This window comes from Vicugna pacos, chromosome 16 (genome assembly GCF_048564905.1).
Source record: "Vicugna pacos chromosome 16, VicPac4, whole genome shotgun sequence".
NCBI lineage: Eukaryota > Metazoa > Chordata > Mammalia > Artiodactyla > Camelidae > Vicugna > Vicugna pacos.
The window spans coordinates 50592580-50620133 of NC_133002.1; the positions used below are offsets into that span (position 1 = coordinate 50592580).

General features: G+C 35.2%; 1 protein-coding gene across 1 annotated transcript in view; it reads right to left on the minus strand.

Moving 5' to 3' along the window:
- The window catches only part of SMURF2 (SMAD specific E3 ubiquitin protein ligase 2), a 97252-nt gene extending 70220 nt beyond the window's left edge, over positions 1 to 27032 (minus strand). The window contains exon 1 of the mRNA XM_006199504.4: positions 26951 to 27032. Coding sequence (XP_006199566.2) covers positions 26951 to 27002 — 52 coding nt within the window. The 5' untranslated portion in view covers positions 27003 to 27032. The remainder of the gene's footprint in view (positions 1 to 26950) is intronic.
- Positions 27033 to 27554: the final 522 nt, after the last annotated feature.

The following is a 27554-nucleotide window of genomic DNA, read 5'->3' on the forward strand; positions in this document are numbered from 1 at the left end:
CACCATGTCATCACCCAGTGAAGCAGTACTTACTATCATATGCCTCTCATCATCTATTAACCACCTATAACTCTATAGTGTTCTTCTAAGCCTCTCTGTTTAAAAAAGAAAAGAAAATTCACAATTTTCTCCATTAGATCAGATGCCTGAAGGCAGAATGGCCAAGGTAGCCTGTGTAATTACACCACATGGTTAATAACTCACCATGCCCCAACACTCTCCCAACATCAACCTTCCCAGGGAACATTTGCCAAATAAATGAATCTCCAATTGACTTACAGTCAGCTGTTGAGAGAGAGATGGGCAGGGAAAAAACCAAACTCCTCTTAATTCAAAACACTCACTCAGCCTATTCGACCTAAAACCTGTTTCTAGAGGAAGTTACAAATACGTCTGTATCCCCCCCCCTTTTTTCTTCCTTAGCTGTGTGAGACAAAAATGAACTGTTGGGAGAGGGGACTGTTCAAAGGCCTCCAGATCTCTTTGTCAAGAGATTTGAACAATTTAGGAACACAGTATAACACAGAGCACAGGGATAAGAGCAAAACACATCTATGTTCAAATTCTAGCACCCCTATACTTACTGGCTTTGAGCCCTTGGACAAATTAATTAACCTCTCTGAGATCAGTGTTCTCTGATGATGCTATGATGGTAATATTTGTACACACCGACTTCACAGAATTACTTAGAGAATTAAATGAGATGACTTTGGTAAAGAATTGTTTTATTCTTGGCGTATATTAGGAGGCTCCCCACCAAAAACATCAGAAAGCTCCATAAAGCAGAAATAGTACAAACACTGGTCACAATTAAATAAAATCCTTTGTTCTTGATCAGACTATTTCACTCAAAATCATCAAAATACTGCTCTATGTTAATTTATGAATTTAAATGAAATTCCAGTAAAATACTAGCAATCATTTTCTGGAGCTAGAAAAACTGATACCTAAGTATACATGAAACTATAATAAAAGAATAGCGAGAAAAGGAAAAGCTACAAGGGGAAGGAGAGACCTAGCCCCACCAGACACTGAAACTACGAAACCTCTATAATTAAAACCACTAACACATAAACAGACATGGATGTTGGTGCATTAATAGACAGAAATGATAGAAAAGAACAGAAAATACAAAAATAGGTCCCCTTACTTCGTTATTTTCCCATAATATATTTGATACACATCCCTTTATAGAACAGATGCCAATGAAACATTTGTTTATGTAATTTTTATCACTGCAGTTATCAACTGGTCTCCAGAAGAGGAGAGATTGCCTCATTCATCTTTCCATTCATCCCTATAGCCACAATACAAAATTCAGAGCTTCATTTTGACAAAGCAGGCAGTAGAATTAATGAATATCCACAGGCAATGAAGGTAATTTATTTCAGAGTCAATTGAGAAATAACTGCAAATTCACCAATTATTGGTGAATACTATCATATAAAATCTTCTTTGTCAAGGAAGTGTAACTCCAAAATAACTCTCAAAGTGAAATCTAAAGTAACTCTCAGAGATTATCTGCAGCTTGGTCTGTTTTAACACTAAAAATGACCATTCTGCTAGACACAAAAAGATTCATTGGTGCTTTATTCCCAAAATGAGGCAAACAACTTTGATGGTTTATTACAAGTAAAACATTAAACTGTCAAATATAGTAGCAGAAATATGTTTACCATATTTACATCAAAAAATCAGATCAGGAGGGAACTCTAATTTGAAAAGATACATGCACCCCAATGTTCATAGCAGCACTATACACAATAGCCAAGACATGGAAGCAACCTAAATATCCACTGACAGATGACTAGATAAAGAAGTTGTGGTGTAGCTATACAATGGAATACTACTCAGCCATAAAAAATAAAATAATGCCATTTGCAGCAACATGGATGGACCTAGAGATCGCCATTCTAAGTGAAGCCAGAAACAGAAAGAAAAATAACATATGATATCACTCACATGTGGAATCTAAAAACAAAAAAAGATACTATGAACTCATCTACAGAAACAGACTCGCAAACATAACAATCTTACAGTTACCAGGGAAAGGGGAAGAGATAAATTTGAGAGTTTGAGATTTACGAATGTTAGACACCATATATAAAAATAGATTTTAAAAAAAAGTTTCTTCTGTATAGCATAGGAAACTATTCAATTTCTTGTAATAACCCTTAACAAAAAAAAAAACATGAAAATGAATATATGTATGTACATGCATGACTGGGACATTGTGTTGTATACCAGAAACTGACATACAATAATTGACTGTACTTCAATTAAAATAAATAAATAAATAAAAATAGACCTCCAGAAAAAAATTAGATCAGCACAACTTTTGTTGGCTCCTTTAGGTCTACCCTCAAACGTGGTGATTATTATCCCAGGGTACTATCCTTAGCCCTACGTTTTTATGTCATTTGTGGTTTTATGTCTTCCTTCCTAATTCTTACATATATTTTCTTGTCTTATAAGTACTTCTTGTGATTTCCAGTACAATGATGAATAAAAAGCAATAGTACCAGACTTTCTACTCTTATTCCTTATCTTAAAGCAAATACTTCTATCATTCAGTCATTCAATGTGATTTTTCCTTTAAGATTTTTGTAGATAATCCACTATCAAGTTAAGGAAGTTTCTTCTAAGCTTAATTAGCTAAGTAATTTTTAACATAAATAGGTATTAAAATTTGTTCCTGCATCAATTATGATGAACATACACTTTTTCTATTTTATTCTGTTAATATGGTGATCACTTAACATGTCTTTTATAGTTAAATCACCCTTGCAATCTTGGGAAAACCTACTTGGTTAAGATGAATTTTTTTGTTATTTTTCAGTTTTAATAATTTCATGTTTTGAGATGGGTTAAACATTACCTGCATTTGTTTATTAATCATTTTTTAAGGAGAGAAATTCCCCCAGAGTACCTTCATAGATAATAAGCTCAAAATTGAAGAGACACAAGCTCTATCTGCATATGTTTAGAATCTCTTGTTCAAGCATCATAATTATATGCATATTAAAACAGAAAAGAGAGCCTACAGTCCAAAATGATATAAGATTTCACTTTCTTTTTCCTGCTTTTTCACAGAAAATAAACAGGTTTTCTAGGTTTTCTTTTCTCAGAAAAATGCACGAACTCTAAATGAAATCAACTTTCTGGGGAAAAAAGAACTTACAAAAAGCTATACAGATAGAAATTACTGCCCTTAAAAGTTGAGTCATTTCAGTATCATCTGACGTAATCCAACTATTTAAATTACTGTCCTTATAATTTAAAATTAGGAATAAAAAGAGGCCTGTATGCAACTTTATACTTTAGAAGGATGATTTTTAAAGGTCCGTGTTATAGTAACAGCAAGAAAATGAAATGAAACTATGATCAGTTAAGATTTATCAAAGTCTTCTTAAAAAGTTAAAACCTAGGATAGTAACTAATTAATGTCAACTCTACAGTGCCACATTTGATCTTTATGCAATATTAAATTTGAAACTCATCATAACAAGTAACCATTAAAAAAACTTCTGTATGGCAAAAGTTACCATAAAGCAAAGTTAAAAGAGAAATGACAGAAACAAAATACACACAGAATGTAACAGAGGATTAATATCCAGAACATATAAAGAGCTTCCACAAAGCACTTAGAAAAAATTCAGAATTAAAAAAATGGTTAAAAATATATAAGCATGAGGGGGCGGGTATAGCTCAGTGGTAGAGTGTCTGCCTAGCATGCACAAGGTCCTGGGTTCAACTCCCAGTACTTCCATTTAAAAAATATTAAAAACAAATAAAACTAATTACCTCTCCCCCCACAAAAAAATCCCCCCAAATAGAATTTTTTTTAAATATATAAGCATGGAATTCACAGAAGTAGAAATGGCAAATAAAAATATGAAAATATGATTACCACACTAAGAATCAAAGAGGTTAAACTTAAACATCATGGTAACATTTTTTACCCACCAAATTGGCAAAAAGTTTAAAGATCTGTTAAAACTCAGTATTTTCAGGGTTATTAAAAACAAACTTTTTTTTTTACTGTGCATGCCTATAAATAAATTAATACATTCTTTCTGAAGGCAATTTTGCAATATCTGACAACAATTAAAATACAATCATCCTAACTCAGCAATTCTAGGGATATATCCTGTTGATACACTAAAATATGAACCAAAAGATGCACACATAAGAATGTTCACTAACTATTTGTAACAGCTAAAAACAACCAACCTAACTATTCGGCAATAGAAGGCAAGCGACCTCTTTTAATTACTGCCTAGGATTTTTGCCTTACATTTTGTATTATCCATATTGTGGTTAAAAAAGACTAACTTAAAAACTAAGTGAAAAAAGCAAGTAACTGAACACTTGGTACAGTATGATTCCATTTCTAAGTTTTATTAAGAAAAAAATTACAGTGTAAGTGTATAAGCCAAATGCATAGAACCAATCTAGACAAAGACACAAGAATACACAATATTATTAAACTCAAATACCATTAGTATATAATTCTCTAACATATATACACATATCCTCAAAAAAAGATATTAACTATACTAGGTGGCAACTATAAAGGACACTTTATGACAAACTGTCAACACACAGAGAGAATTGTCATAAAACCAATTATCCCATCATTCAAATTTTAAACATAGAAAAAAGGCACTCTTATCACGGAATAATTTCTGTAAAACTATTTCAAGCAGATAAGCTTTTGATTATTTGAACAGAGGAAAATTTAAATTATAGAAAAGGGTATCACATTGTATTCGTACCCCAAAATGAGAAGGGCTCCTGGAATCTGTTTTCTTAAAATACTACCTAATCTAAAGCTACAGAAATTCCATACAAATGTATGTATTTTCAGGGTTCCAAGAAACATGTTTTAATTTTTTTTCAGTTATTGAAAAAGCTCTAGGTCCAGTGTCAAATATTTCATGCCAGACAGGAGCATCTCAGCACTATTTTTTAAAGTGAAAAACGTATGTATGCATTATGGGAGGATTCCGGAAGTGAATATTAGATATATTTCCTGCCCTTAAGAATTTTATAGTCTAGTTGGGAAGTCATGACTAAGAATCATAAAACAACTACTATCAAATTAATGCTAAACAACAGGGAACTATATTCAGTATCTTACAGTAACCTATAATGAAAAAGAATACGAAAAGAAATATATATATGTATATGTACGACTGAAACATTATGCGGTACACCAGAAATTGATGCAACATTGTAAACTGACTATACTGCAATTTAAAAATAATAATAATAAAAGAAAAAATTAGTGCTAAACAATTATGGCTAAACTGAACTACCAAAAAACATTTATAATCAAAACAAAATATAGTTCAAAATAGGAGAGCTCAATTAACAGAACAAACATTTATCAAGCACGCAAGTGTATGCAAGTACTATGTGTGGAAAATAAACACCGTAAGTAAGTTACATCATCTAGCAAGGCAGCAATTAAGACAAACAAGCACAACAGAAAGCGTTAAGTGCTTTTAGTACAAACAAGGAGTTCTGAGACTTCAGAAAAAAGAACTCAAACTAGCTTCTAAATAATGTGAAGGAGCTGTACATGGGCGGTGTAACTTTAGCTAAACTCTAAGGATGGGTATGATTTTTTAACTAGTAGAGACTAGAGAAAGGATGATGCAGGAGGAAGAAAGAAACAAAGACAAAATTTTAAAATGGAACGGTGAAGATACATAAGATGGTGAAAAGGAACATTCCAAGTTCTCTAGAAACAAGGGGAAAAGATAAGGCTTAAAAGGCAAACTGGGTTAATTATTAGAAAGGCTTGAAAGACAGTCCAAGAAGTCTGGATCTTATTCTGTCAACAATATGAAGATAATAAAGGTTTCTGAGTAGGAGAAAAATCTGATCAAAGTGAAGCTCTAGGTAAGATTCCTCTGATTATGATGTCCAGAATGGGCTGCAGGACAAAAGACTCAAAGCAGAGAAAACATTTGTCAACTGTGGCAACAATCTCAGTCTGATGTAAAAAGGACCAGATTATGGTAGTGGAATGAGTAAAAATGGGAAAGGAAGAATGGGTCAAAAGAGATTTCAAAGGAGAAAAAGTAGGGCTTGACAATTAGGGTTGAGGGGAATGAAGAATCAATTATAAGTCCAAAATTCCTCCCTTGTTCGGAAATGTTTAACTCCTGACTACCTACTGGATAAAATCCATATTCCTTAGCCTATCATTTAAGTCACTGCATAATCTGACATCAGGTGTTCCTTTCTTTCCCTCTCTACATTACTCTATACACATAACTTTTGCTTTTGCTCATGTTTCTTTCTCCACCTGGAGATTAGAACAGTTTAGACAACTGGATTACCTGGACAGAAGAGGTTTCCAAAGAGAAGGGGACAAAACCACAAGTATCCTCTACTTAACCAGTTGGCAATTTACAAAGTAGGTGAAACTGGCAACTAATTACATCTGGGGCAGCTACATTAAGGAACTGTCAGGGAGCAGTTGGAAATTAATCATTTCACTGTGGTCTTTTGTACAATTTGCCATGCATATATATTTAGCTTATTCAATGTTTTTAACTTTTTAAAATCGTGTATAAAAGATGTAAAAACTAGGTAACAATCTGTTGCTTCAAATCACCTCAAAATCAATCACAGTATCAGAACAGGTCCTAAGTCCTGGTCCTCCTAGTTCAAGCCAAATAACCACCTCAAGGCAACTCCGATCTTACTCCCCCCTTACTTTGTGCAGCAAAGTTTAAAATTTTAAATAGAGAAAAAAAAAAGGCAAAGAAAGTCCTTGACTGCAGATCGATATAAATTTATTTTTAAACTTAGAAAAGCAAAGTAATATCCCTATTAAAATACTTCTGGGCCACAAACTATTAACAAAAGAAATGTTTCAATATAATTCCAAAATGTAAGGTAATCTCTGAGTAATGACTTATTTCTCTAAATAATCAGTAATTTTCTAATTAGTAATTTTCAGAATTTCTAAAATGTATCTATTATTTCATAATCAGTTTCTCAAAAATGATGTTACAAAACTGGAAATAATTTCAACCTTTAAAATACATCCTAATGGACTTAAAACTGAGGATTTATTATTTAACAAATATGCTTTGAATTCTCCTATATTATATGCTTGGTACAAATTACACAAAGCAAGTCCCTACCCTCAAGCAGGTTTCAGCTATAGCATTAAGCTTAGTAGTTGCTCAAGAGACAAGTCACAGAAAGGTATACTAGTCCTTAAACTTTATCTCCAAAATTAACTAAAAGCTTAGGAATGTGTATTCTATTCAATTTCCTACATTACTTAAGGCTTCAAGGCTAAAATGCATTCAAACTGACATTCAAACTACAGGAGTACAAGACCCCAAAATAGCCATTAAGATGTTACCAATTAGGGCAGAAAAGGAGACTTACATTTTAGAAAAAATTCCAACATAGCAGATAAAACAACCTAAAATGTCCCTACACATTCTTCAATAATTCCCCTATACACACACACACACACACACACACACACACACACACACACACACAAAACCACTGTAAAATTTGTGAGAGAGAGAGGCATACTATAACCCGTTAACAATGTTTCTAGGATTGTTTTCAGTTTTTTCCTTCACAAACAGGAAAGCACAAAATTTTTATTCTCCATAATGATAAGGACTGTTTGAAATGTCTCATTATTTTAGAATAATCACATTTTTAAACTTTAAAGATGTTTTAACACAGTTTATCACTCAAAAGAAATTCATATCAGTTTTTACATTCATCTTAATCATCACACACAATGTTCAAGAAATTTAAAAGTTGATCATGCAACAAAACGACATTAATTCAGGACTTTGAAAACAGTATGATTTAATAGGGGTTATGCACACCAAAATGGGAGTTGGGAGACCACTGCTGAGTAAGTCATTTAACCTCTCTGAACTTCTTTTTCTGTGTTATGAAGTTGGACCCTATGCCAGGGGGAAAAAAAGGCCACATATACAACCCAGGGGGTTCATGGTACCCACCTGGTGCCAATCCACAGACTTCTTAAAGGTCTACATATCTCATGTTAAGGTAATTATATATTTAGTTCTTAGCCAGCTCTAAAACTTGAGTGTTTCTATTAACAAGTATTTTAGCTATAAAGCCATAAGGTAATTGACAAAGCAGAGAAAAGTTCTGATAGTAAGTCATCAACAGTGCTAATGAAAGACTTTCAAACTCAAAACTTTTTAAACATGCCATTTCTCTCACCTAAAAAACTGTCACAAACACTAAAAACTTGATAATGTTCATGGCTGGCAATGCTTTTTCCCAAGTTTGGCTTCTGTTTGTTTTATAAACAAGAGTCCCAACACAGGCCCTCTCCCAAGAAAAAATACACAAGACGTTGCATAGACTTTCAGAGTCTTCTTCCCTGAACTTTAGGTTTACTGACTTCCCTTTGCCTCTCTCTGCCTTTCCCTTTGTGTACAAGGATACAATCACTCACATATTCCTCTTTCCTAGTATGTTCCCTCATTTTGATGAGCATATCCTTCAGCAGCTTCCTAAGGGTTAAGTAGAAATAATTTGTTGCCACCTGGCATGTCCCAAAATGCCTCTATTCTGCCTTCATATTTGACTGAGCAAATGGTTTGGTTCTAGGCTAGATGTCATCTCCATTGAGAATTCCGAAGGTAATGCTCAACTGTCTTCTCAGTTCTGACACTACTGTTGAGAAGTCAGTGCCATTTCTAATTCTTCCTGCACAAGTGAAACTTTAAGGAGTGGTGAGGTCCTCTCTCCTCCACCTAGCGACTGGTAACTTTCACCATAGGCTGTCTAGCAAGTTGACTTAGCTGTTACACATAAGGAAACTCTAAATACCAGTATTTATAAATGTTCTCTCTGGAACTGTCCAATATCTTCAAGAAAAGACTTCTTCATAAAGGAGAAAAGATTTAATGGGCTGCTACTGCTTGTGAAGCTGAGCAGTACAAAGGGCTCGGAGTTTCACTATTTAAGATGTTGCCAGTCCCTTCATTTTCAGGTGAGAATTTCTCCCAGACCTTCCAGGTATCCACAGGCCTGGAGCCAATCTGGTTAACTTCTCTACAAAACAAGTCTTTAACTTTCTGTGAGGGTTGAGGAAGATCAGTCACCTGGCTGTCTGGGATGAGGTACATACATACAGAACCTTTTACAGACCTTAAACCAGTTCTCGTTTTCAGCCTCATGTCTTACCTGCACCCTCAGAGATACCTGGTGCCTCAAATTCCTGAGTCATTTCTACAGATCTGGGATATGAACTAGCTGGAATATAGCAGGGATTTGGTACCCCCTCGGCAGATACTGTATATTCTACTCTCTCAGCTAAATTACCTGCTCCAACCACCTTCCATCTTCCTGAAATTTTCTGACATCACTCATTTGCTGTCTCCTGTTCTTTTTACTCTTGTACGTGTATGCTGTTTTTATGCCCCTATCACTGAATGGAGTTTGGGGCAGAAAAGAAATGAACATTTAAAGACAACACAATTCTTGAATCATTTTTATTTGAAGCTAATATACACCTCAGAGTCAATCCAGGCTTTGTGGAGCCTGGAGTTTATATAGCTTGGAGGCTTCACTTTAAAATAAGAATGCAAAATTAGGTATGAAAGCAAATATTTAATTTATAATGAGAAACCATAAATTTTAACAAGCTGAAACATTATAAACACTAGAAAATAATACTTTTATTAACTGACACATTCCTATAAAACCTTTTCCCTAGTCTTTTGGCTGCATATTCAATGATTACCTCCTCCTACATGACAGGGCTTTTTTTGCAATTGGCTTTATTGAGATAGAAGTCACACAATTTTATTTAAAACTGTGTAATTCAATAATTTTTAGTATATTCCCAATGCTGTACAACCATCACCACGATCTAATTCCAGAACATTTCCATCATCCAAAAAGAAACCCCATACCTGGGAAGTCACTCCCAATTCTCCCCTGTCCCCTGGCAACCACCAATCTACTTTATGTCTTTATAAATTTTCCAACTGGAATCACACAATATGTGATTCTTTGTATCTAGCTTCTTTCACTCAGAATGTTTTTGAGGTTCATCCATTTTGTAGTATGTATGAGTACTTCAATCTCTTTTATAACATAATATTCTATTGTATAGATATACCATATTTTGTTTATTCATCAGTTAATTAACATTTGGGTTGTTTCCACCCAACTATTCTGGCTATTAGGAATAATGTTACTATGAACATTCGTGTACAATTTTTGGTGTGAACAAGTTTTCAATTCTCTTAGTTACATAGCTAGAAGTGAAACTGCTGAATCATATGGTAATTCCATGTTTAACTTTTTAAGGAACTGCCAAATTTTTGCCACAGTGGCTGAACCATTTTACATTCCCACCAACAACGTATGAGAATCCTTGCCAACATTTGTCATTTTCCTAAGTGTTTTATTATAGCCCTCCTAGAGGGTGTGAAGTGGTATATCACTGCAGTTTGCATTTCCCTAATGACTCATGACATTCAGCATCTTTCCATGTGCTTACAGGCCAATGGTCTATCTTCTTTTGAGAAATGTCTATCTACTCAAATCCTTTGCCCATTTTTTAATTGGGCTGTTCATCCTTTTGTCATTAACTTGTAAGAGTTCTTTATATATTCTAGCTATAGACCCTTATCAGATATTATGATTTATATTTACAAATATCTTCCATTTTATGAGTTGTCTTTTTACTTTCTTGACAATGTCCTTTGGGGTACAAGTTTTTAACTGTGATGAAGTCCAATTTGATCTTTTCTTTGGTTGCTTGTGCTTTTGGTGTCATATTTAAGAAACCACTGCCAACCCAAGGTCCTGTGTTTCTATCCAAAAGTTTTTACAGTTTTAGCTGTTACTACATTTAGGTCTTTAATTCATTTTGAGTTAATTTTTGCATAAGGTGAGGTGGCAGTCCAACTTCATTCTTTACAACGTGGATATCCAGTTGTTCTAAGACCATTTGCTGAAAAGACTAACCTTTCCCCACTTAATGGCCTTGGAATCCTTGTCAAAAGAAAAAAATCAACTAACCAGAGATTTGTAAGTTTATTTCTGGACTCTCGATTCTATTCCACTGACCTATATGTCAACCGTTATGCCAGCATCATACTTTCCTATGAGTTTTACAATGTCATTTTTCATAGAGATAACAGGAAAATAATTCAGTCCTTTCTCTAGCATAGTAGAATTCATTTTTGTTGTTGTAAAACTTAAACTAAGTTTCCTTTAGCACAGGGCCATTATTGGTAATGTTACATAAACTTTCAGGATTGTGGTCAAACTTGGGAAAACTATTAACAAGCCTCTTTCATATGAAGCTTTAGGATTCAGAAGACTTTTTCACAGACTGGCCTTTTGGCATCAAACCTTGTTTTTCCTCCACTAACCACATACTTCAGGTGCCAGATGCCATGGGACATATTCATATCATATCCCATCTCTAGCCCTGCATGTTTATGTCAAAATGCCAATGAGTTAACACAAAGTTAAAACTATTCCCATACTTGGATGGTTAGCAATACCTTAACTGTACATGAAGAGACTGTGAACCACATAAACATATCCTAGTAAAACTAAACTAAATGTACCCCCAAGTCAGTTTTCCCATAGCCAGATGCCCAAAATGCCTACAGCCACTCCAACGCCACCAACATGGCAAGAGTGACAGAAGGGAAATCAGTGTAAAAAGAAAGCAATCTTAACTGATTGTGCTTAAGATAGCATACATTTGCAAATTCTTCTTAACTATGTGACAATGTACAGGAAGTGTTTTTTGATCTGGGCACTGGTTATATAGGTGTTAAGTTTACGAAAAGTCTAAGGCTGCACACTTAATTTTTGCACTTTTTTGTGTATATAACATATACCAATACAACAACTTTTTAAAGGGATCACGTGAACTCATTGCTCAGGTTCCTCCCAGGCCCTCAGATAGGATCTTGAAAGTTAAGCTTCATTAGTTTCATGAATTTCATTAGCTTCATGAGTTTCACAACAAACTCACCTCTATATATATATACATATACAGCAAACTGGATTTCACAAGATGTGATTTCTAGTACCACCTTGGAGACATAGCCAAGGACTTAGAGAAGACACAAATGACCTCCTTGGGCAAGTGACACCTAAAATGGGGAAGAGGTTAGACTATAAACTCAAAGACATCATTCTAGTAGTCATTCTTTCGAGAAATAGTTACAGAGTAACTCCTAAGTGTTTAGTATTACACTAGGTGAATGAAACACACAGTCTCTGCCCTGCAGGAGCTCCCAATCTAGTAGAGATAAAAGCTAAAGAAATCTAAATAAAGTATGGATTTTAGTTAATAATAATGTATCATTACTGATTCATTAACCATGACAAATATACCATACTAATGTAACATTAGTTAATAACAGGGGAAACTGGATAGGGAATATATAAAAACTCTGAAAAACCTTTGCAATTTTTCTATAAATCTAAAATTAATCTAAAATTTAAAGTTTTTAAAAAGACAATAAATAGAAAAAGAATGAATATGAAAATAAATTTTAGTAAGTCCTCTGAAGTTAACAAGATACTGTGATGGAGAATAATGAAGACAGAAGCTAGTTTAGACAGAGTATTTAGTAACTCTTTGAAATGATACTTAAACTGACACAGAAAAAAAATAACTAGAGAAAGATCCCTGGGGGAAAAGACACAGGGGAGGGCCTCAGGCAGGAAAAGAGACTGGCCTCGTAGCAGCAGTAGCTGCCACTGCTGTCACCTCTAACAATTTTTAAATGGCTGCAAATTCTTGGACATTTTTTTCATCAAGAGATGGGGGACTATGCTCTTTCCCCTTGAATCTAGTAGAGCTTGTAAGTAACTTGCTTATAACCAATAAAATGCAACAAGGACTTACTAGGCTAAGTTAGAAAAGGAGATGCAGCTTTTGCCTTGCTTCCTGACAATTCCTGCCAGTGCCCTGAGCCAGTCATACTAGCAGTACAACTGCCCTGGAGCTGCCATAAACTAGCCCATGCAACAAGACCACATGGAGAGGCTCTCAGATGAGCTGGAGAGAGAGAAATGTCCAGCCAGCCTCCAGCTATTCCAGCTCCAGCCACCATCTGAATAAAAAACACAAAAGACCCCAAGCCAAAACCACTCACCAGAGTCCTTCCCAAACTCCTGACCCTAGACCACCATGAGAGATAATAAAACTGTCTGTGTTCTAGGCCTCTAAGCTTTGGTGTAATTGTTTATCAGCAATTGTAACAAGCCTTTATAGCAAATATGTGATAATTAGGTCAACTAATTTGGGATAGGGGAAGAATCTGGCTACCAATAAGGCTTTATTTTCCATTTAGAGACCAGCTTCCATTTATTTAGGTGATTTGAAAAAGCTGTGTAATAACCCAGAGAAAGTCTAATAATAAGTAAGGCACATTCTTTCTGGTATCACATACTTTTATGGTCTTACAGCCTCTGCAGATTCTTTCCCTGCATCATGATTCCCCTATAGCAAAAGAAAGTACATAAATATACTTATCATGCCACTGAGCAACCAAATCAGAGTCTTGTATTATAATCCTTCTAAATATAGAAGTTACCTGTTATGGCCTAAATTAATCCCTGGCCTCTCTTCAACCAATATGAGTGAGGCAATTATTGCAGAAGCATCAAAACTGCCAAACAAAGCAAAAATTATTAGAGTCCACACATTACCACTAAGTAGAACAAATTTTTTAAATTATATACTTCATTCATCTCTTTTTTTAAACTTTCATTCATTTAATAAACAATACCTAATGAGCACTGTGGGTATGTAAATATGAGTAAGAACTAGTTCACAGTGCTACAGGGAAAGAAATCAACACAACCATTGAATTTTAAGTCAATAAGATAAATGATACAATGAAGTATGTTAATATACCATTCTCCATCCTTTAACCAGTGCTTAGTGATCTAGGAGGCTGATCTTTATGGACTACATGAACTGGGATCCTTTGCTCTTTGACTTCAGTTGGGTTCAGAAGATGAGAAGCAACAGCAAGGGTCTCTCTGGGCTGCCACAAATACTCTCTCCCTTTGCCCTTTCTGGCCCAAAGGTGGTCCAAGTTCCTATCACTGCAAGTCCTTATGTGCTGCACTATTCCTTGTTGCATTCCCTTAACCCTGCCCACTCACTGTAAGGACTCCCTTCAGCGCATTCTCCTTCACCTTTTGTGAGAACGTTACCTGTTTCCTATCAGGACCCTGTTAGAGAGCGGCACCTAACTCAGCTTCAGGAAGCTGGGGAAGACTTCGCAAAGGAGATAACACTTCAGCAAGGTCTTAACAACTAGGTAAGGAAAAAAGTACTGTAATAGAGTCTAAGGAAACAAAACATCAAAAACTTGGAGACTTAAGAGAATGTGAAAAGAATAAGAAAAGGTGAGGAGTTCAGAGTGGTGGAATATAGGAGTATGATGGAAACATAGGCATAATGTGAAACAATGCTAGAACCAAATTATAAAGAGTTTTTAGATGAAGGTATTTAATAGATCTGGTTTCTTTAATAAATAAATTCAAAGAAAATTCAAAGAAAAAGGGCAGGCAAGGGGAAAAGGCCTATACTTGAAGAGAGACTTCAACATACGAACCAAATACAATGTGTAGACCTTTCCTGTATCCTGATTAGAACAAACTACTCAAAAAAGGGGGGAGGTGAGGAGGAGGAAAAGAACTGGAAATGCACCTCTTCATGAGATAGATGAGGTTTTCCTATTTTCAATTAGGATGTGTCTATCAGTGAATATTTATTCTAAATATCCTATTCTTATTTTTCATTTTTACAAATGTAAGTGCTAAGAAAATTTACATAAATAAGTAGATGGGAATGAAAGGAATTTTATTATAGCAATGCCATCAAATTCTCTTAATTCTTTGAGTTATATGGTCCCCAAATCACAATAATCAAGTTTTTTTAACTTTATGAAGAACAATGGGATTTATCTCACTACTCTACTTTTTATGAAAATTATCTTTAATGATTAACTAACAATTTGATCAGGTCTCTCAGTTTCATTGAAATTTAAGGAAAGGAAACCAACTGACTTATGAAATGTCAATGGAGTCACTATCTTCTCAACAACCTGACCAATGCTCTGATTTATCTCTTTGGTGCCCTGGAAGGCCTCCTACAATAGGGCAATATACTATTTGGGATGACTAAGAGATGTATCTTTCTTTTGTAAGGTCAAAGGAAGAAAATATGAAAAACTGATCAATTTTAGAATCTGAAAATTGAGCTCCCTTAAAAATATCCATGGGCTTTTTTTTCATTCCTTTATTTCACCTTCATTGTGTGTACCACTAACTCTGACTTGACCATTCAGTTATTTCATACATCAAGTCTTGCCTGAGTTTACACTGCTGCAAGTTTCTTGAAAGAAAGTTCAGGGTCAAAACCTCTTCTTGAAGTCCCAGAACCTACTCCTCAGGGTAAGGTGCATGTGAGACTCTCAATAAATGTTCACTGAATGAATATGTAAATATTTCAACACCATTCCACATCCTCCTTCTAGTTAGAGAAAAAAGACTTGAGATAACCAAGCTGGAAATCAGAAGAAACTTGAAGTATCATCACCAACCCTATTCTCTTGAAAATATTTTTAGGGGTTTTTTTTGGGGGGTAGTTAATTAGATCTATTTATTTAATTATTTTTTAAGTGGTGGTATTGGGGATTGAACCCAGGACCTTGTGCATGCAGAACATGGACTCTTAACACTTGAGCTATGCCCTCCCCACACCAACCCTATTTTAAAGTAATAAAAAGACTGGCTTACTACCTAAGCTTTCCTACCTATCTAAATTAAAAATTTCAAAACAACTAGGAAATAGACAACTAAAATGCATAAGGATTCATATTTTATCACAAAAATCTTTTGCTACAATTAGCCTCACTTCTATAGAACTGGAATACTTGTATCAATTGTTCTCTCAAAAATCTACTACTATTCTTTTAAGATTCAAGAAAAAAAATTCTATTATTTCTTTTCACTGGTTTAGAATACCTATAAAGTCAGGCTCTGAATAGTAATTAAATTAAATCATAAATGAGAACAATTATACTAAATTATCTTCCTAACTTTGACAGGCTAGTTATACAAGTGAATTTTCTTAGGTAACACAACAAAAAAAAATCTTTTTGCTGTGACTATAAGACTGATCTTTACTTTGTTAAGAAGAAAACTATGCAGAGTATGGTAAAAGAGTTCTACCCATTAAGAGAAACATTAACTTGAATGAATACTTCAGTTCTACATCTTTATAACTTAACAGTCAAAATTACTAAGGAACAAATACCAGTTAATTCAGTAATAATGTCACAAAGAAAGATTCTATTTGTTTCAAATGAGGTCCTTAAGACCATGTAAGCTTTTTTCAATTCCATCAATCATCCTTTAATTCACAAATATTTACTAAAGGTGTACTATGTACCAAGTACTGTGATAGACATCGTAGTTTGAATGTTATGAATACCATTTTACTTTAAAAAGATTTTTAAAAATCTTTTAAAGATTTTTTTCATTCTTCTCCCTTTACAAAAATTTAGTTTAAAAAAAAAAGCTCTTTCAACCTTATTTATAGTATTAAACTCATAAGATTCTGAATAATCTGACCCATCAATAAGTTTTCTGTAACCTATAATGAAAAAGAATATGAAAACAGGGAGGGGAAGGGTATAGCTCAGTGGTAGAGTGCATGCCTAGCACACACAAGGTCGAGGGTTCAATCTCCAATACCCCATTAAAAAAAGAAAGATAAATCAATCAATAAAACCCTGATTATCACCCCCAAAAAAGCCTACAAATATTTTTTAAAAATCAAGAATATGAAAATGAACATATGTACATATATGTATGACTAAACTATTATGCTGTACACCAGAAATTGATGCAACATTGTAAACTGACTACTTCAATAAAATAGTCTTCTACTTTACTAGAGGAAGAAAGTTATATTTAAAGCCTGATGACATAAATTCATACCAAAAAAAAAACCAAAAAGCTGAATGAACTATGTCTGCACTTCTAATATAACAAATACAAAGAATTTTTGTATTTCCTCCTATACATGTAATATATACTTTTTACAAGAAAGTTTATCCTAAAGTATGGATTTTCATTAGGCACTAGTGTTACCTTTGATAGTTTCTAATTCTCCAACTTTATTTCAAGTACTCTTACTTACACTTTGGGTTTCAGCTATACAGATCTTTAGTCACTGTTGACATCCACCCGTGCAGAAATATCCCCACCTACTGGCAAAAGGTGAAATTACAAGCTATTTTTGAAAGCGCCAGCAAGCTAGAGGCAAATGTATTTAATATTATTAAAGACTTAGATCCAAACAGTTCTCCCATCTTCAAAATCCTGAGCGAGTCAAACTACTTTCCAAAGCTCTTCTACTTCTTACCAAAACTAGGGGGTGGGAAGGAAGGTGGGAAGAATACAATTGTCTAAATTTTTGCTATTTTATTGAAAGATTACAATAGCTAATTTAACTATATGAATTTTTTCCAAAAAGGATGTATTTTATTTTATCTATTTTTTAATTTGCATTCTTTTTTTACTGAAGTATAGTCAGTATATAATGTTGTGTCAATTTCTGGGGTACAGCATAATGTTTTAGTCATACATATACATACATATAATCATTTTCATATTCTTTTCCTTTTTGGTTACTACAAGATACTGAATATAGTTCCCTATGCTCTACAGTATAAACTTGCTGTTTATCTATTTTATATATAGTAGTTAGTATCTGCAAATTTCGAACTCCCAATTTATCCCTTCCCATCCCTTTTCCCCTCTGGTAATAATCATAAGTTTATTCTCTATGTCTGTGAGTCTGTAACTATATGGATTCTTTATAATACACTGATATCCCAAGGTGTACAAAACTTTTATGCCTATTTTATAAAACATGATTTTATTTAAACCAATACCTGTATTAATCATTATTAATGTTGCACTTGCTCCTATAAAACAGCATATAGTTGGCTATGACTACTTTATTTAAAACACAGTTTTTGATCCAAAATGTCAAAATACATTAACATAATAATTTGAACAGTATTTTTCACATATATTACTTCTTGTCCAGCAGGATCCTAAAATAAGTAACACTATCATTTTAAACATGCATGTATAACTAAAAGCACAGGTACCAAGAAGGTAAGTGATTTACTTAAAGGCACAAAGCTTATCAGTGACATAAGTATAATATAAACCCAAATTTTCTGGCTTCAACTTCTATACTCTTTCCACAACATCCCAACTGCCTCCCACAAAATTATCAAGTATATCTTAAACAGTAAATAAGGTGTCTGTTTTGTTACAGACAATTACAGATGTCTGCTTTGTGACAGTTCCCAGGAATGCACAGTGGTCAAATAAAAAATTCTACTTAGAATTTTAATAAAGTCAAGTTTCTTCCTTGGTTTTGTCTTATAGGGGAAAAATGCTCATAATGTAAAATATAAGTAGAAAAAAATAGTCCAACCCACATTTAACAAAACAATTATATCCTTTCTTTTCTACTGCTATATTTTAGATATGTTTATTCTTTTTACCTCAACTTTTTCCAAAAATGATATGAGGGGCCTGATAGCTGGTAAATAGCAAATCTTGTTAGGTCATGCTTACTGTAACCCACTTTCATCAGCAGAGATAAAAAATAATAATAATAAACTTTTTAAAGGTTCATAGTAGAAATTTTGAAAAGAAAAATACTGAGCCCAGTCGAGGTTTATTCTGATTTCTTCTATCTCCATTCATAGTATTATACATATATTTTTAAAAAATCAATTATCTGACTCATGTCACAAAATTGATAAATATTTGTTGACTAAATAAATGAAATAATGGCTCTAAAGCATTATAGGATCCTAGAGCATTACAGGGTCCTAAATAAGACTCAACTAAGCTTATTAAACTGTTATCAAAATGTTTATGAAAATTTTTTTAATCAATGTTTGAAATCAGAAGATTTAAGTTAAAGATACAGTGACTGACTATACTTCAAAAAAATTAATACAAAAAACAAAGTGTGAATTGTAAACAATAAATTTATGAAAGATAGAATACAGATAAAAGGAACAGAACAGAGTCCAGAAATAGAACATGTACATTGTCAACTGATTTTCAGCCAAGGCACCAAGGTAATTCAACGGAGGAAACAAAAGTATTTTAACAAATAGTGCTGGGAAAATTGGATATCCATATGGAAAAAAATGAAAAAAGAAACTTACCCTTCTCTAACTTTAGAAAGGTCACAGATCTAAATGTAAGTACTAATATTATAAACAATGCAGAAGAAAACAGAAGATCTTTAGAACTGTGGATTAGGAATGGATTTCTTATACAGGACATTAAAAGCATGAACCATAAAGAAAAAAACTGATGAACAGGGCTTAATCAAAATTTAAAACTTCTGCTCTTTGAGATCAGGAGAAAATATTTGCAAAACACATACTGGATGAAGGACTTATATCCAGAATACAAAAAGAGTTCTCAAAATTCATAAGAAAACAATCCAATTTTAAAACTATGAGCAAAAGATTTGACCAGATATTCAACAAAGATGCACAGATGACAAAAAAGTCCATTTAAAGATGCTAAACATGGTAGGTCAACAAGGGAATTAAAATTAAACCTACACTGAATTTATCTCTACACACCAATTATAATGGCTAACATTAAAGACTGACAACAGCAAGTGATGAAGTGTTGGCTAGGATTAGGAGCAACTGGAACTCTCATAAATTGCTGGCAGAAATGTAAAATGGTACAACTTTGAAAAACAGTTTAGCAGATTTTTTTTTTAAGTTAAACACATACTTACCATATGATCCAACAATCCTAATCATTTACCCAAAAGAAATAAAAACATGTTCACAAAGAGAGATGTACCCAAATGTTCATAACAGCTTTATTCACAATGGCCAAAAACTAGAAACCAATGTCTGTGGATATTTGTGAATAGATAAACAAAATGGGGGGTGTGTGTACAATACAATATTTCTCAGGAATAAAAGGAACAAACAACTGATACACAATATGGATGGATCTCCAAAGCACTACACTAAGTGAAAGAAGTCTGACCCAGAAGACTACATACCGTATGATCCCATTTACACAAAATTCTAGAAAAGGCAAAACTATAGTGACAGAAAGTAAATCACTGGTTGCCAAGGACTGGGAATGGGAGAAGGAGATTGATTGTCAAGGGACATGAGGAAACTTTTGGGGAAGAAAGAAATGCCATTTGTGCATCATCTATGTAGGAATTCCTACATAAAATGAGTCATCAAGATTTATTTTAAAACTTAAGTTTTATGTCTGCCATCAATTTTTAGTAAGAAACCAAATTGCCAAACTTAAAGACACATGTTGATACTTCTTAATTCATATCAAATGCAATTTTTTAAAAAGGAGTCAATGCCTTCAGAAGTTATTCTAAAACAAACTGACATAAAACTCTTCACTTTGTTCAACTAATTATACATTAGTGGAAAAATTCAGAAGAAAAAAAATTTTATGTTAACATTCAACTGTAAAAAACGCCAAATATTGATACCTGGAAAACTAGCATTAGTAAAATATTACCAGGCTTAGTGTTCAGCAAGTCGTTCTTATCCAGCAAAAATATATATGACTACAACCCTAAATACAAGCAATAACTAAGGTTAGAAAATACAACGGAAATGTCACAAAGATAAATTGGTTGGAATTACATTAAAACATAGTTAGAAACTTATTAAACTATCCTGAGCAATGTAGACAAAAGCTTAAATAAATGTAAAAACTGTGTGTTCCTGTGTAGGAAAACTAAATACACTTAAATGCCTCCTTTTCCCAAAGTAATGCAATTCTAATTATAATCCCAATGAAACTTCTTTTTAAACTTAAGTTTAATATTCATTTGGAAGAGCAAAAAAATAAAAGTAGCAAAAAAATTTTCCAGCACAATTAGAATATTAAACTAAATTATAAAGCTACAATAATTAAGAGTATGGCACTGAACAAGAGACAATCTGACTCTATTATAATAATTAACATAACTAAAAAGATATCACATCACTATGAATTGGAAAAATTGGTTATTAAATGATGAGAGGACTGAATGGCAATTTGGGGGGGGGGAGTAGCTTCCTAAACCATTTTTAAAAACACCAAAATAAAACGTACTTAAATATTTACTACATCTCTTGAAGAAAATGGCCTTCCTAAGGACAGAAATACAGAAAAAAACCAAAAGAAAAGTTGGACAGATTTCACTCCTAAAATAACAAATTTCTACATGTCCAAAAATGATCAAAATTAAAAGTCAAATAACAGACTAAGGAAAATGTTTGCAACAAATACGACAACAGATTAATATCTTTTTAATTCTCAGGCAGATCAATAAGAAAAACACAAAAGCCCTAACAAATAACCAGGACGGGACCAAACAAGTCAACAAAGAGAATCGTAATTAGTAAACAGACAGGAAAATATTCAGCCTCACAGGAAAATGTTAAATACTATGTGCCATAAAATTAGCAAAAAAATTTAAAAACAAGAGCCAATTCTTGTAACAGAATAGTAAAAAGGGACACAGTTATTCATTGCTGCTCTAAGTAGGCACAATTCTTTTAGAAAACAGCCTAAGGAAAAATTAATCAAGAACCTTAAAAAGACCCACATCCTTTAATGCAGAAGCATTCTCTCTATGGAAATACCCTAAGAAAATAATCTTTAAAAAAAAAAATCAAAGTTATCTACACCAAGATATTTACAGCCATTATCTATAAAAACAAAATTTAGAAATAAAGTAAAAGTTAAAATAAAAAAAAACGAACAATGTTTATTATGAGCATTCTCTTAACTGGTTATCCTAAAATCAGTCTTCACAGTACCCATTCCAGTCCATCCTATTGCCCCAAAATTAATGTTTCTAAACATTAAATATATCAAAGCTTAAGATCCTTCAATGGTTCCCACTACCTTAAAAAAAAAGTCATACTTCTTGGCAAAATATAGCGAAGTCCAGGGTTGGTCCCTGTCTATAACCTCATCTCTTGTCACTCACACTTAGTGCATTAACCATAAAAAATACATATAAAACTATACAGAATTACTTCTATGTCTCTAGCATTGATTTAATAAAATGCCAAAAAGCCCTTAATCCATGCTCAGGATTCTGCCTCCATGGAGCTTACAGCCTGGACAACAGGCCCTTCGGTGAGTAAGGCCTGAAACTAGAGGAAGAGACTCTTCGTCACAGAGGAAAGGTCAAATCAGGTCAAGGAAAGATCTATGGATAAGGGTACCTTGAGCTGAGAGTTAAAAAATGAACAATGATCTCAAGGGGAAAGGGTAATTTCAAATAAATAAAATTATTTTATTTTCCACACAAAGTCTACAACAGGCTTTGTAGACAGACAACTTGGGTTCTGACATGTACTTAACCTCTCCAAGTTTCACCTACCTCTTGGAGCTATTGTGGGAATTAAAATAACAGATGTAAACTTAATACACTGTCTGGCACTTACTTAATAAGCATTCAATACATCATGTCCCTCATACAGAAACACATAACAATGCTGATTACAACAGTGTATTTCAAGGGTTCAACACTCTTAGAAAAGGGAAAGTAACAGTAAACAAGAACAAGGGCATTTAGTAACCTATAATGAAAAAGAATACGAAAATGAATATATATATGTCTATGTATGACTGAACTATTACGCCGTATACCAGAAATTGACATTGTAAACTGACTATACTTCAATTAAAAAAAAAAAAAAAAAAAAAACAAGGGCAAAGAAAGAAGCAGTAAGAACAGGTTTAAACAACACGTCACCACAGCCAGCCAGTTTTCTCTATATACCAAGATGATATCCTTGTAATACACATAACAGCAAAATTTATATTCATAATAATACTGAATCATAAATAACACCTTAGTTCTGTTAAGCATGGTCTATTTAAGGAGTGGGACATACATCATCTTTACAAGACTTCAAAAATGGCTAAAATAAAACTCTTATGTGGCTAAAATGTGGACCTTCATTTACCTTGAAAATTGAGCTAATGCTAAATAAATGACGTTTGTATGTTGTGATAGTTATAGTTTGGTTGAACCAACCAACAGGAAAAAAGTAGAATTCATGATTAAACACACACACATACACACTACTCACCAATGAAAACTAAATTACATGAAGCACCAAGGCAGGTTCAACCCCCTGCATGAAGGGTTCGACAAGAAGAGATAAACTTAAGAGAAAGGGAAGGAGCTAAGCCACACTGGCTTCCTCCTCAGAAACCAAGAAAATGAAATGAACTGGGGACATTCAAATCACTAACACCCCTAGAAAAAGTCATTATGGTGTACAGCCACATTCCTACTTAGAAACCTGTGAGAGATAATCAAGTTGTAATTTTTAAAACTGTGAATCAATAAAATATGCAGTAAAACAATACAAAGATACCAGCATATCTAAAGAGAAACTTTTAAAGTTAATTTCCTTTTAGCTATAGACAAGGTTAGCCTCATTACTGCCAAGGGTTTTATAAACTAAGAACACGAAGAGTAGCATACATAAACATTTAAATTACAAAAAGATCTGCAATAAATGTTCTGGAGAAGTAATCTGTTATTTCTCCATATCTAAGAATTTTAAACATTAGAAATTATACTGAATACTGTTTTTTTCAGCTTTTGGTTTTCAAAAACAGTATTAAAAATTACCCCCAATTTTTTATAACCAAAGAATGTCTTCTACCCAAACCACTGTAAGAAAATTCTATTCTTAAGTATAATGCATAAAAATTTTAATTTTATAATCAATTTGCTCTAGAAATACTAGTTGAAATTGACAGCTTTACCATACAGTTTATTTTAATGATCAGTGTTACTGTGTCATCAAAAACAGAAGTAGCTTGATGGACCAAATCAGATTTTAACCACCAATGGCTTGAGGAATCTCAAATTGAGGATTAAATTAGCCCCGCCTTCTTAGCATCAACAGATTCCAAACTGTTCGCTCACTGACTGTGGTCTTAGCAATAATATGTGGAAAAGTCTAATATCTGTTGTGGGCAGAAATCTCATGGTTCAAATATTTTTCCTTCAGTTTGTACCTATGTGTATGAGAGAAAGAGACAGAGAGAGGGAGGGTGGGAGGAAGGCAGAGGGAGAGACCAACCATGTGGGAACTGTTTACACCTTTCAGTAAAGGGGGAACTCTACATTAAGGATATAACTGAGTAACTACAATTTATAAAGCACCTTAGAATCAAAGGCACTCTATAAATTTAAAATACTAGTATGGTATTAACTTAAAGCAAAGAACAATCATTTTTAAGCTTTTTTTGGTGGGGGGGGTAAGAACATCATTTTAAATCATCTAACAACCCAAGTGTATTATAAACCAAAGAAAAGTTCACTATGGGATCTGCCTTTTCTTATTTTTTTTAAAGTAATTTTCCTCTATTATGGAACCCGGATCTAAATGAACTGTTAAACACTTAGTCTAAAGGTATGCCAAACATTTCTTAAGGTCTTAACAAAGAATCAACTTTTTTTTTTAAACAAAACGAGGCCTAGGTTAAATATTTTATTTGGCTTCTCAAGATGGACTGAAAAGTTGGGCACCAGCTCCAGACCAATTCCTGGACGCACATCAAACACAGCCCTGTCATTTATCCAGTCAGTCAAAACAATCTTTTCCATCTAACTCTTTAATGTTTATGTCCGAAAAAGCTGCTAATTGAATCCAGCTCTTGAAATCTATTTGTTAAAATCTATATCATCTAATTTGTAAATGAACAAAAATGAAAAAAATACATGCTAACTTTCCTGGAAAAATAAAAGAGAACCCACCATATGTAACCAAAAGGGAGAGGGCAAGGCTTTTAATATCTGAATAGTTTTCTTTTAAAATATGACAGAGACAAATTCCCAACGGTTTTAAGAAATTGAGAGTATCTCAAACTGTTTTTACAATTAAGGGGATACAGTGTATTTAAAATTCCTCAGAAAAAAATCTAAAAATACAAAATCACTCTATAAATTTAGTCCAGTATTCCCTCTCCCCTAAAAAATGAGTATAATCTTTTCTCCTAACTTTACTCATGAATTTTTTAAATGTATCACATGCAGTAAGCAAACCACAGATAAACACTTTAAGACCTACTGAGTCACACTAAAAACCTCAAAATCATTTTATCCGCAGAAAATCAAAATCCCTGTCTTCTCCCTCATTTTCTCAGTGTATATATAACCTAGAGAGAATTAAATGGTCACCAGCCTATTTCTGATGCTTTTTACACACCTGGAATCACAGGTTCTTTCCATGCTCGCTGACAAAGGACTGACTTCAGACAGGAACAGCAGTAGATAAACTCTAAAGCAATAAAGATCCTTTATAAAGGTTTCCATTGATTCATAAGAAAACAAGGAAACGGAATGGGGGAAATAGGGGTGACAGGCATTCCCCAATCCAGATTTTCCATTAAGAACCACTAGGTTAATGATTCTTTGCCATTTTCCCTAGGGAAAGTAAAATTGTCATGAAAATAATATATTTTTTAAACTGCAAGTCAACATACAGTCAGGCTGAATTCTCAAATACTTAGTTCACTGCAAGTTTTTATCTTGAAAGTTCAGCCAGTAGACTGAGATGAGACACACAAGCATTCAATTACAAAATTAGTCCATATAAATCTCAAAGTCTAGCGCAGGCAAACATAATTACAGTCTATTCTTACACAAGCACCCACACGCACATACACACACACAGATTCTGTAAGGAAAAACCCTCTTTCTCACTACATATCCGAATATCAACGTGGATAACTTGTTAATAGTGAATGCTGAAACTAGGATAAGTATACTCGTTTCAGTTACACATTTCAAACCAAAAATAATTTTTCCTTAAAATGAGGTAACATGACCATGTAAGAACATCGAAAATGGCACTGTAAGAAAAACGTACCTGTAATGTTAAAGATTTAATTCACTTGGAATCATAAACATTTTGCAAGAAAAGCCTGGTATCTAGCAACATTCTTTTCCATTTAGAAAAGGGAAGGGGAGGAGAGTGGAGAGACAGAGAATACTTCGCTTAAAAGTTTGTATGAGCACATACTTAGAAATGTACCGAAAACAAAGTGTGTTTAAAGCAGGTCTAGAGTTAGAAGTGAGACAAGTTCTGCGGCCTACAGGAACAACCCAAAACACGCTACCCTACAATCAAACACTTCCAAAACACAGAGTATACAATGAGCCGGAGTCGTCGGATCAGGCAGACACACCGGAAAAGTCAACCTCAGTCTCCTTCCCTCTCAAAGTCGTGCGTTTCAGGTGTGTGGCACTGGGTGCTGCGGATGGCAGCAGAGAGGGGAAGCTTTGCAGGCGGGCAGAAGTGGGCGAACAAGTTAACAACCAGGGAACACACACACACCCTCCCGTTAAGCGCTCCATCTTTAAGGAGTGTTTACTGCGCGCAGTCAGCAACCGGATTCAATAATCCCCGCCACCGGAGCTCTTTATCCCCTCAACGACCCCACCTGGGCAATAGCCCAGGGGCTGTTCCCCGAGGCGCCGGGAGAGAGCCGCGCTTCTCCGCCAAAGCTTTTCGACCTCAAATCCGCCTGGAATTCCCACCCGGGCACCCCCTCCCCAACAAAAGACCCCCGACTCACCCTTGGCTTTTATAAGAATTTCCAAACAAGGGAGAGTGGTTTTGCAATTACTCTCCCTGAACTAGGCCTTCCCACGTCCCCGACCCCCAACTCACCATTGATCGCGACCCTGGCCCTTCCCAAGGCCACAGGCACCCCCCGCCGGCTCGCCCACACCGCCGCCGCCCCGGCCCGGCTCCCGCAGCCCGCCCAACCCCCTCACCTGTCAGGCGCAGCTTGACGGGCCCATTCCTCCGGCCCCCGGGGTTAGACATGTCCCCGGCGGCGGGGGCGGCGGCGGCCGCGGCGCGGGGCCCGGGGCCGGCGGGCGGCGGGCGGGGCGGGGGCGACGGCAAGGCGCGGCACAGTCACCACAGCGGCCGAGGCTGGGGCCCGAGCAGCCGGCGCCGCGGCCGCCACGGCCGGAGGGTCCCGGATGTGCCGAGCGTCGTCGCCATGAGCCGCGGAGGGAGCGGGACGCCGAGCTCCCCCCTCCTCCCACTTCTCCTTCCTCGGCCCGGGCCGCACAACAAAGCGGCAGCGGCGGCCGGCCGCGCCGCCTCCGCCCGCGCCCGCGCCCCCGCCGCCTCCACGCAGCCGCCTCCGCCTTTCCCTACTCTCGGCTAGGCGAGGCCCAGGCACCGACGGGGCTGGTCGGCCAAAGCGGGCGGTGCTCGGCGGCGCCGCAGCAGTACTCGGGGTTCGGGCGCTTCCTCCTCCACCCGCCCTCTTGTCTGAGGGAACCGGGTCCTGGGGCCGCCGCCGCCACTCGTCGGCTCCAGGGGGCGGGGAGGAGACGGGAGGCGGAGCCGACAGGGCGGGGCGGG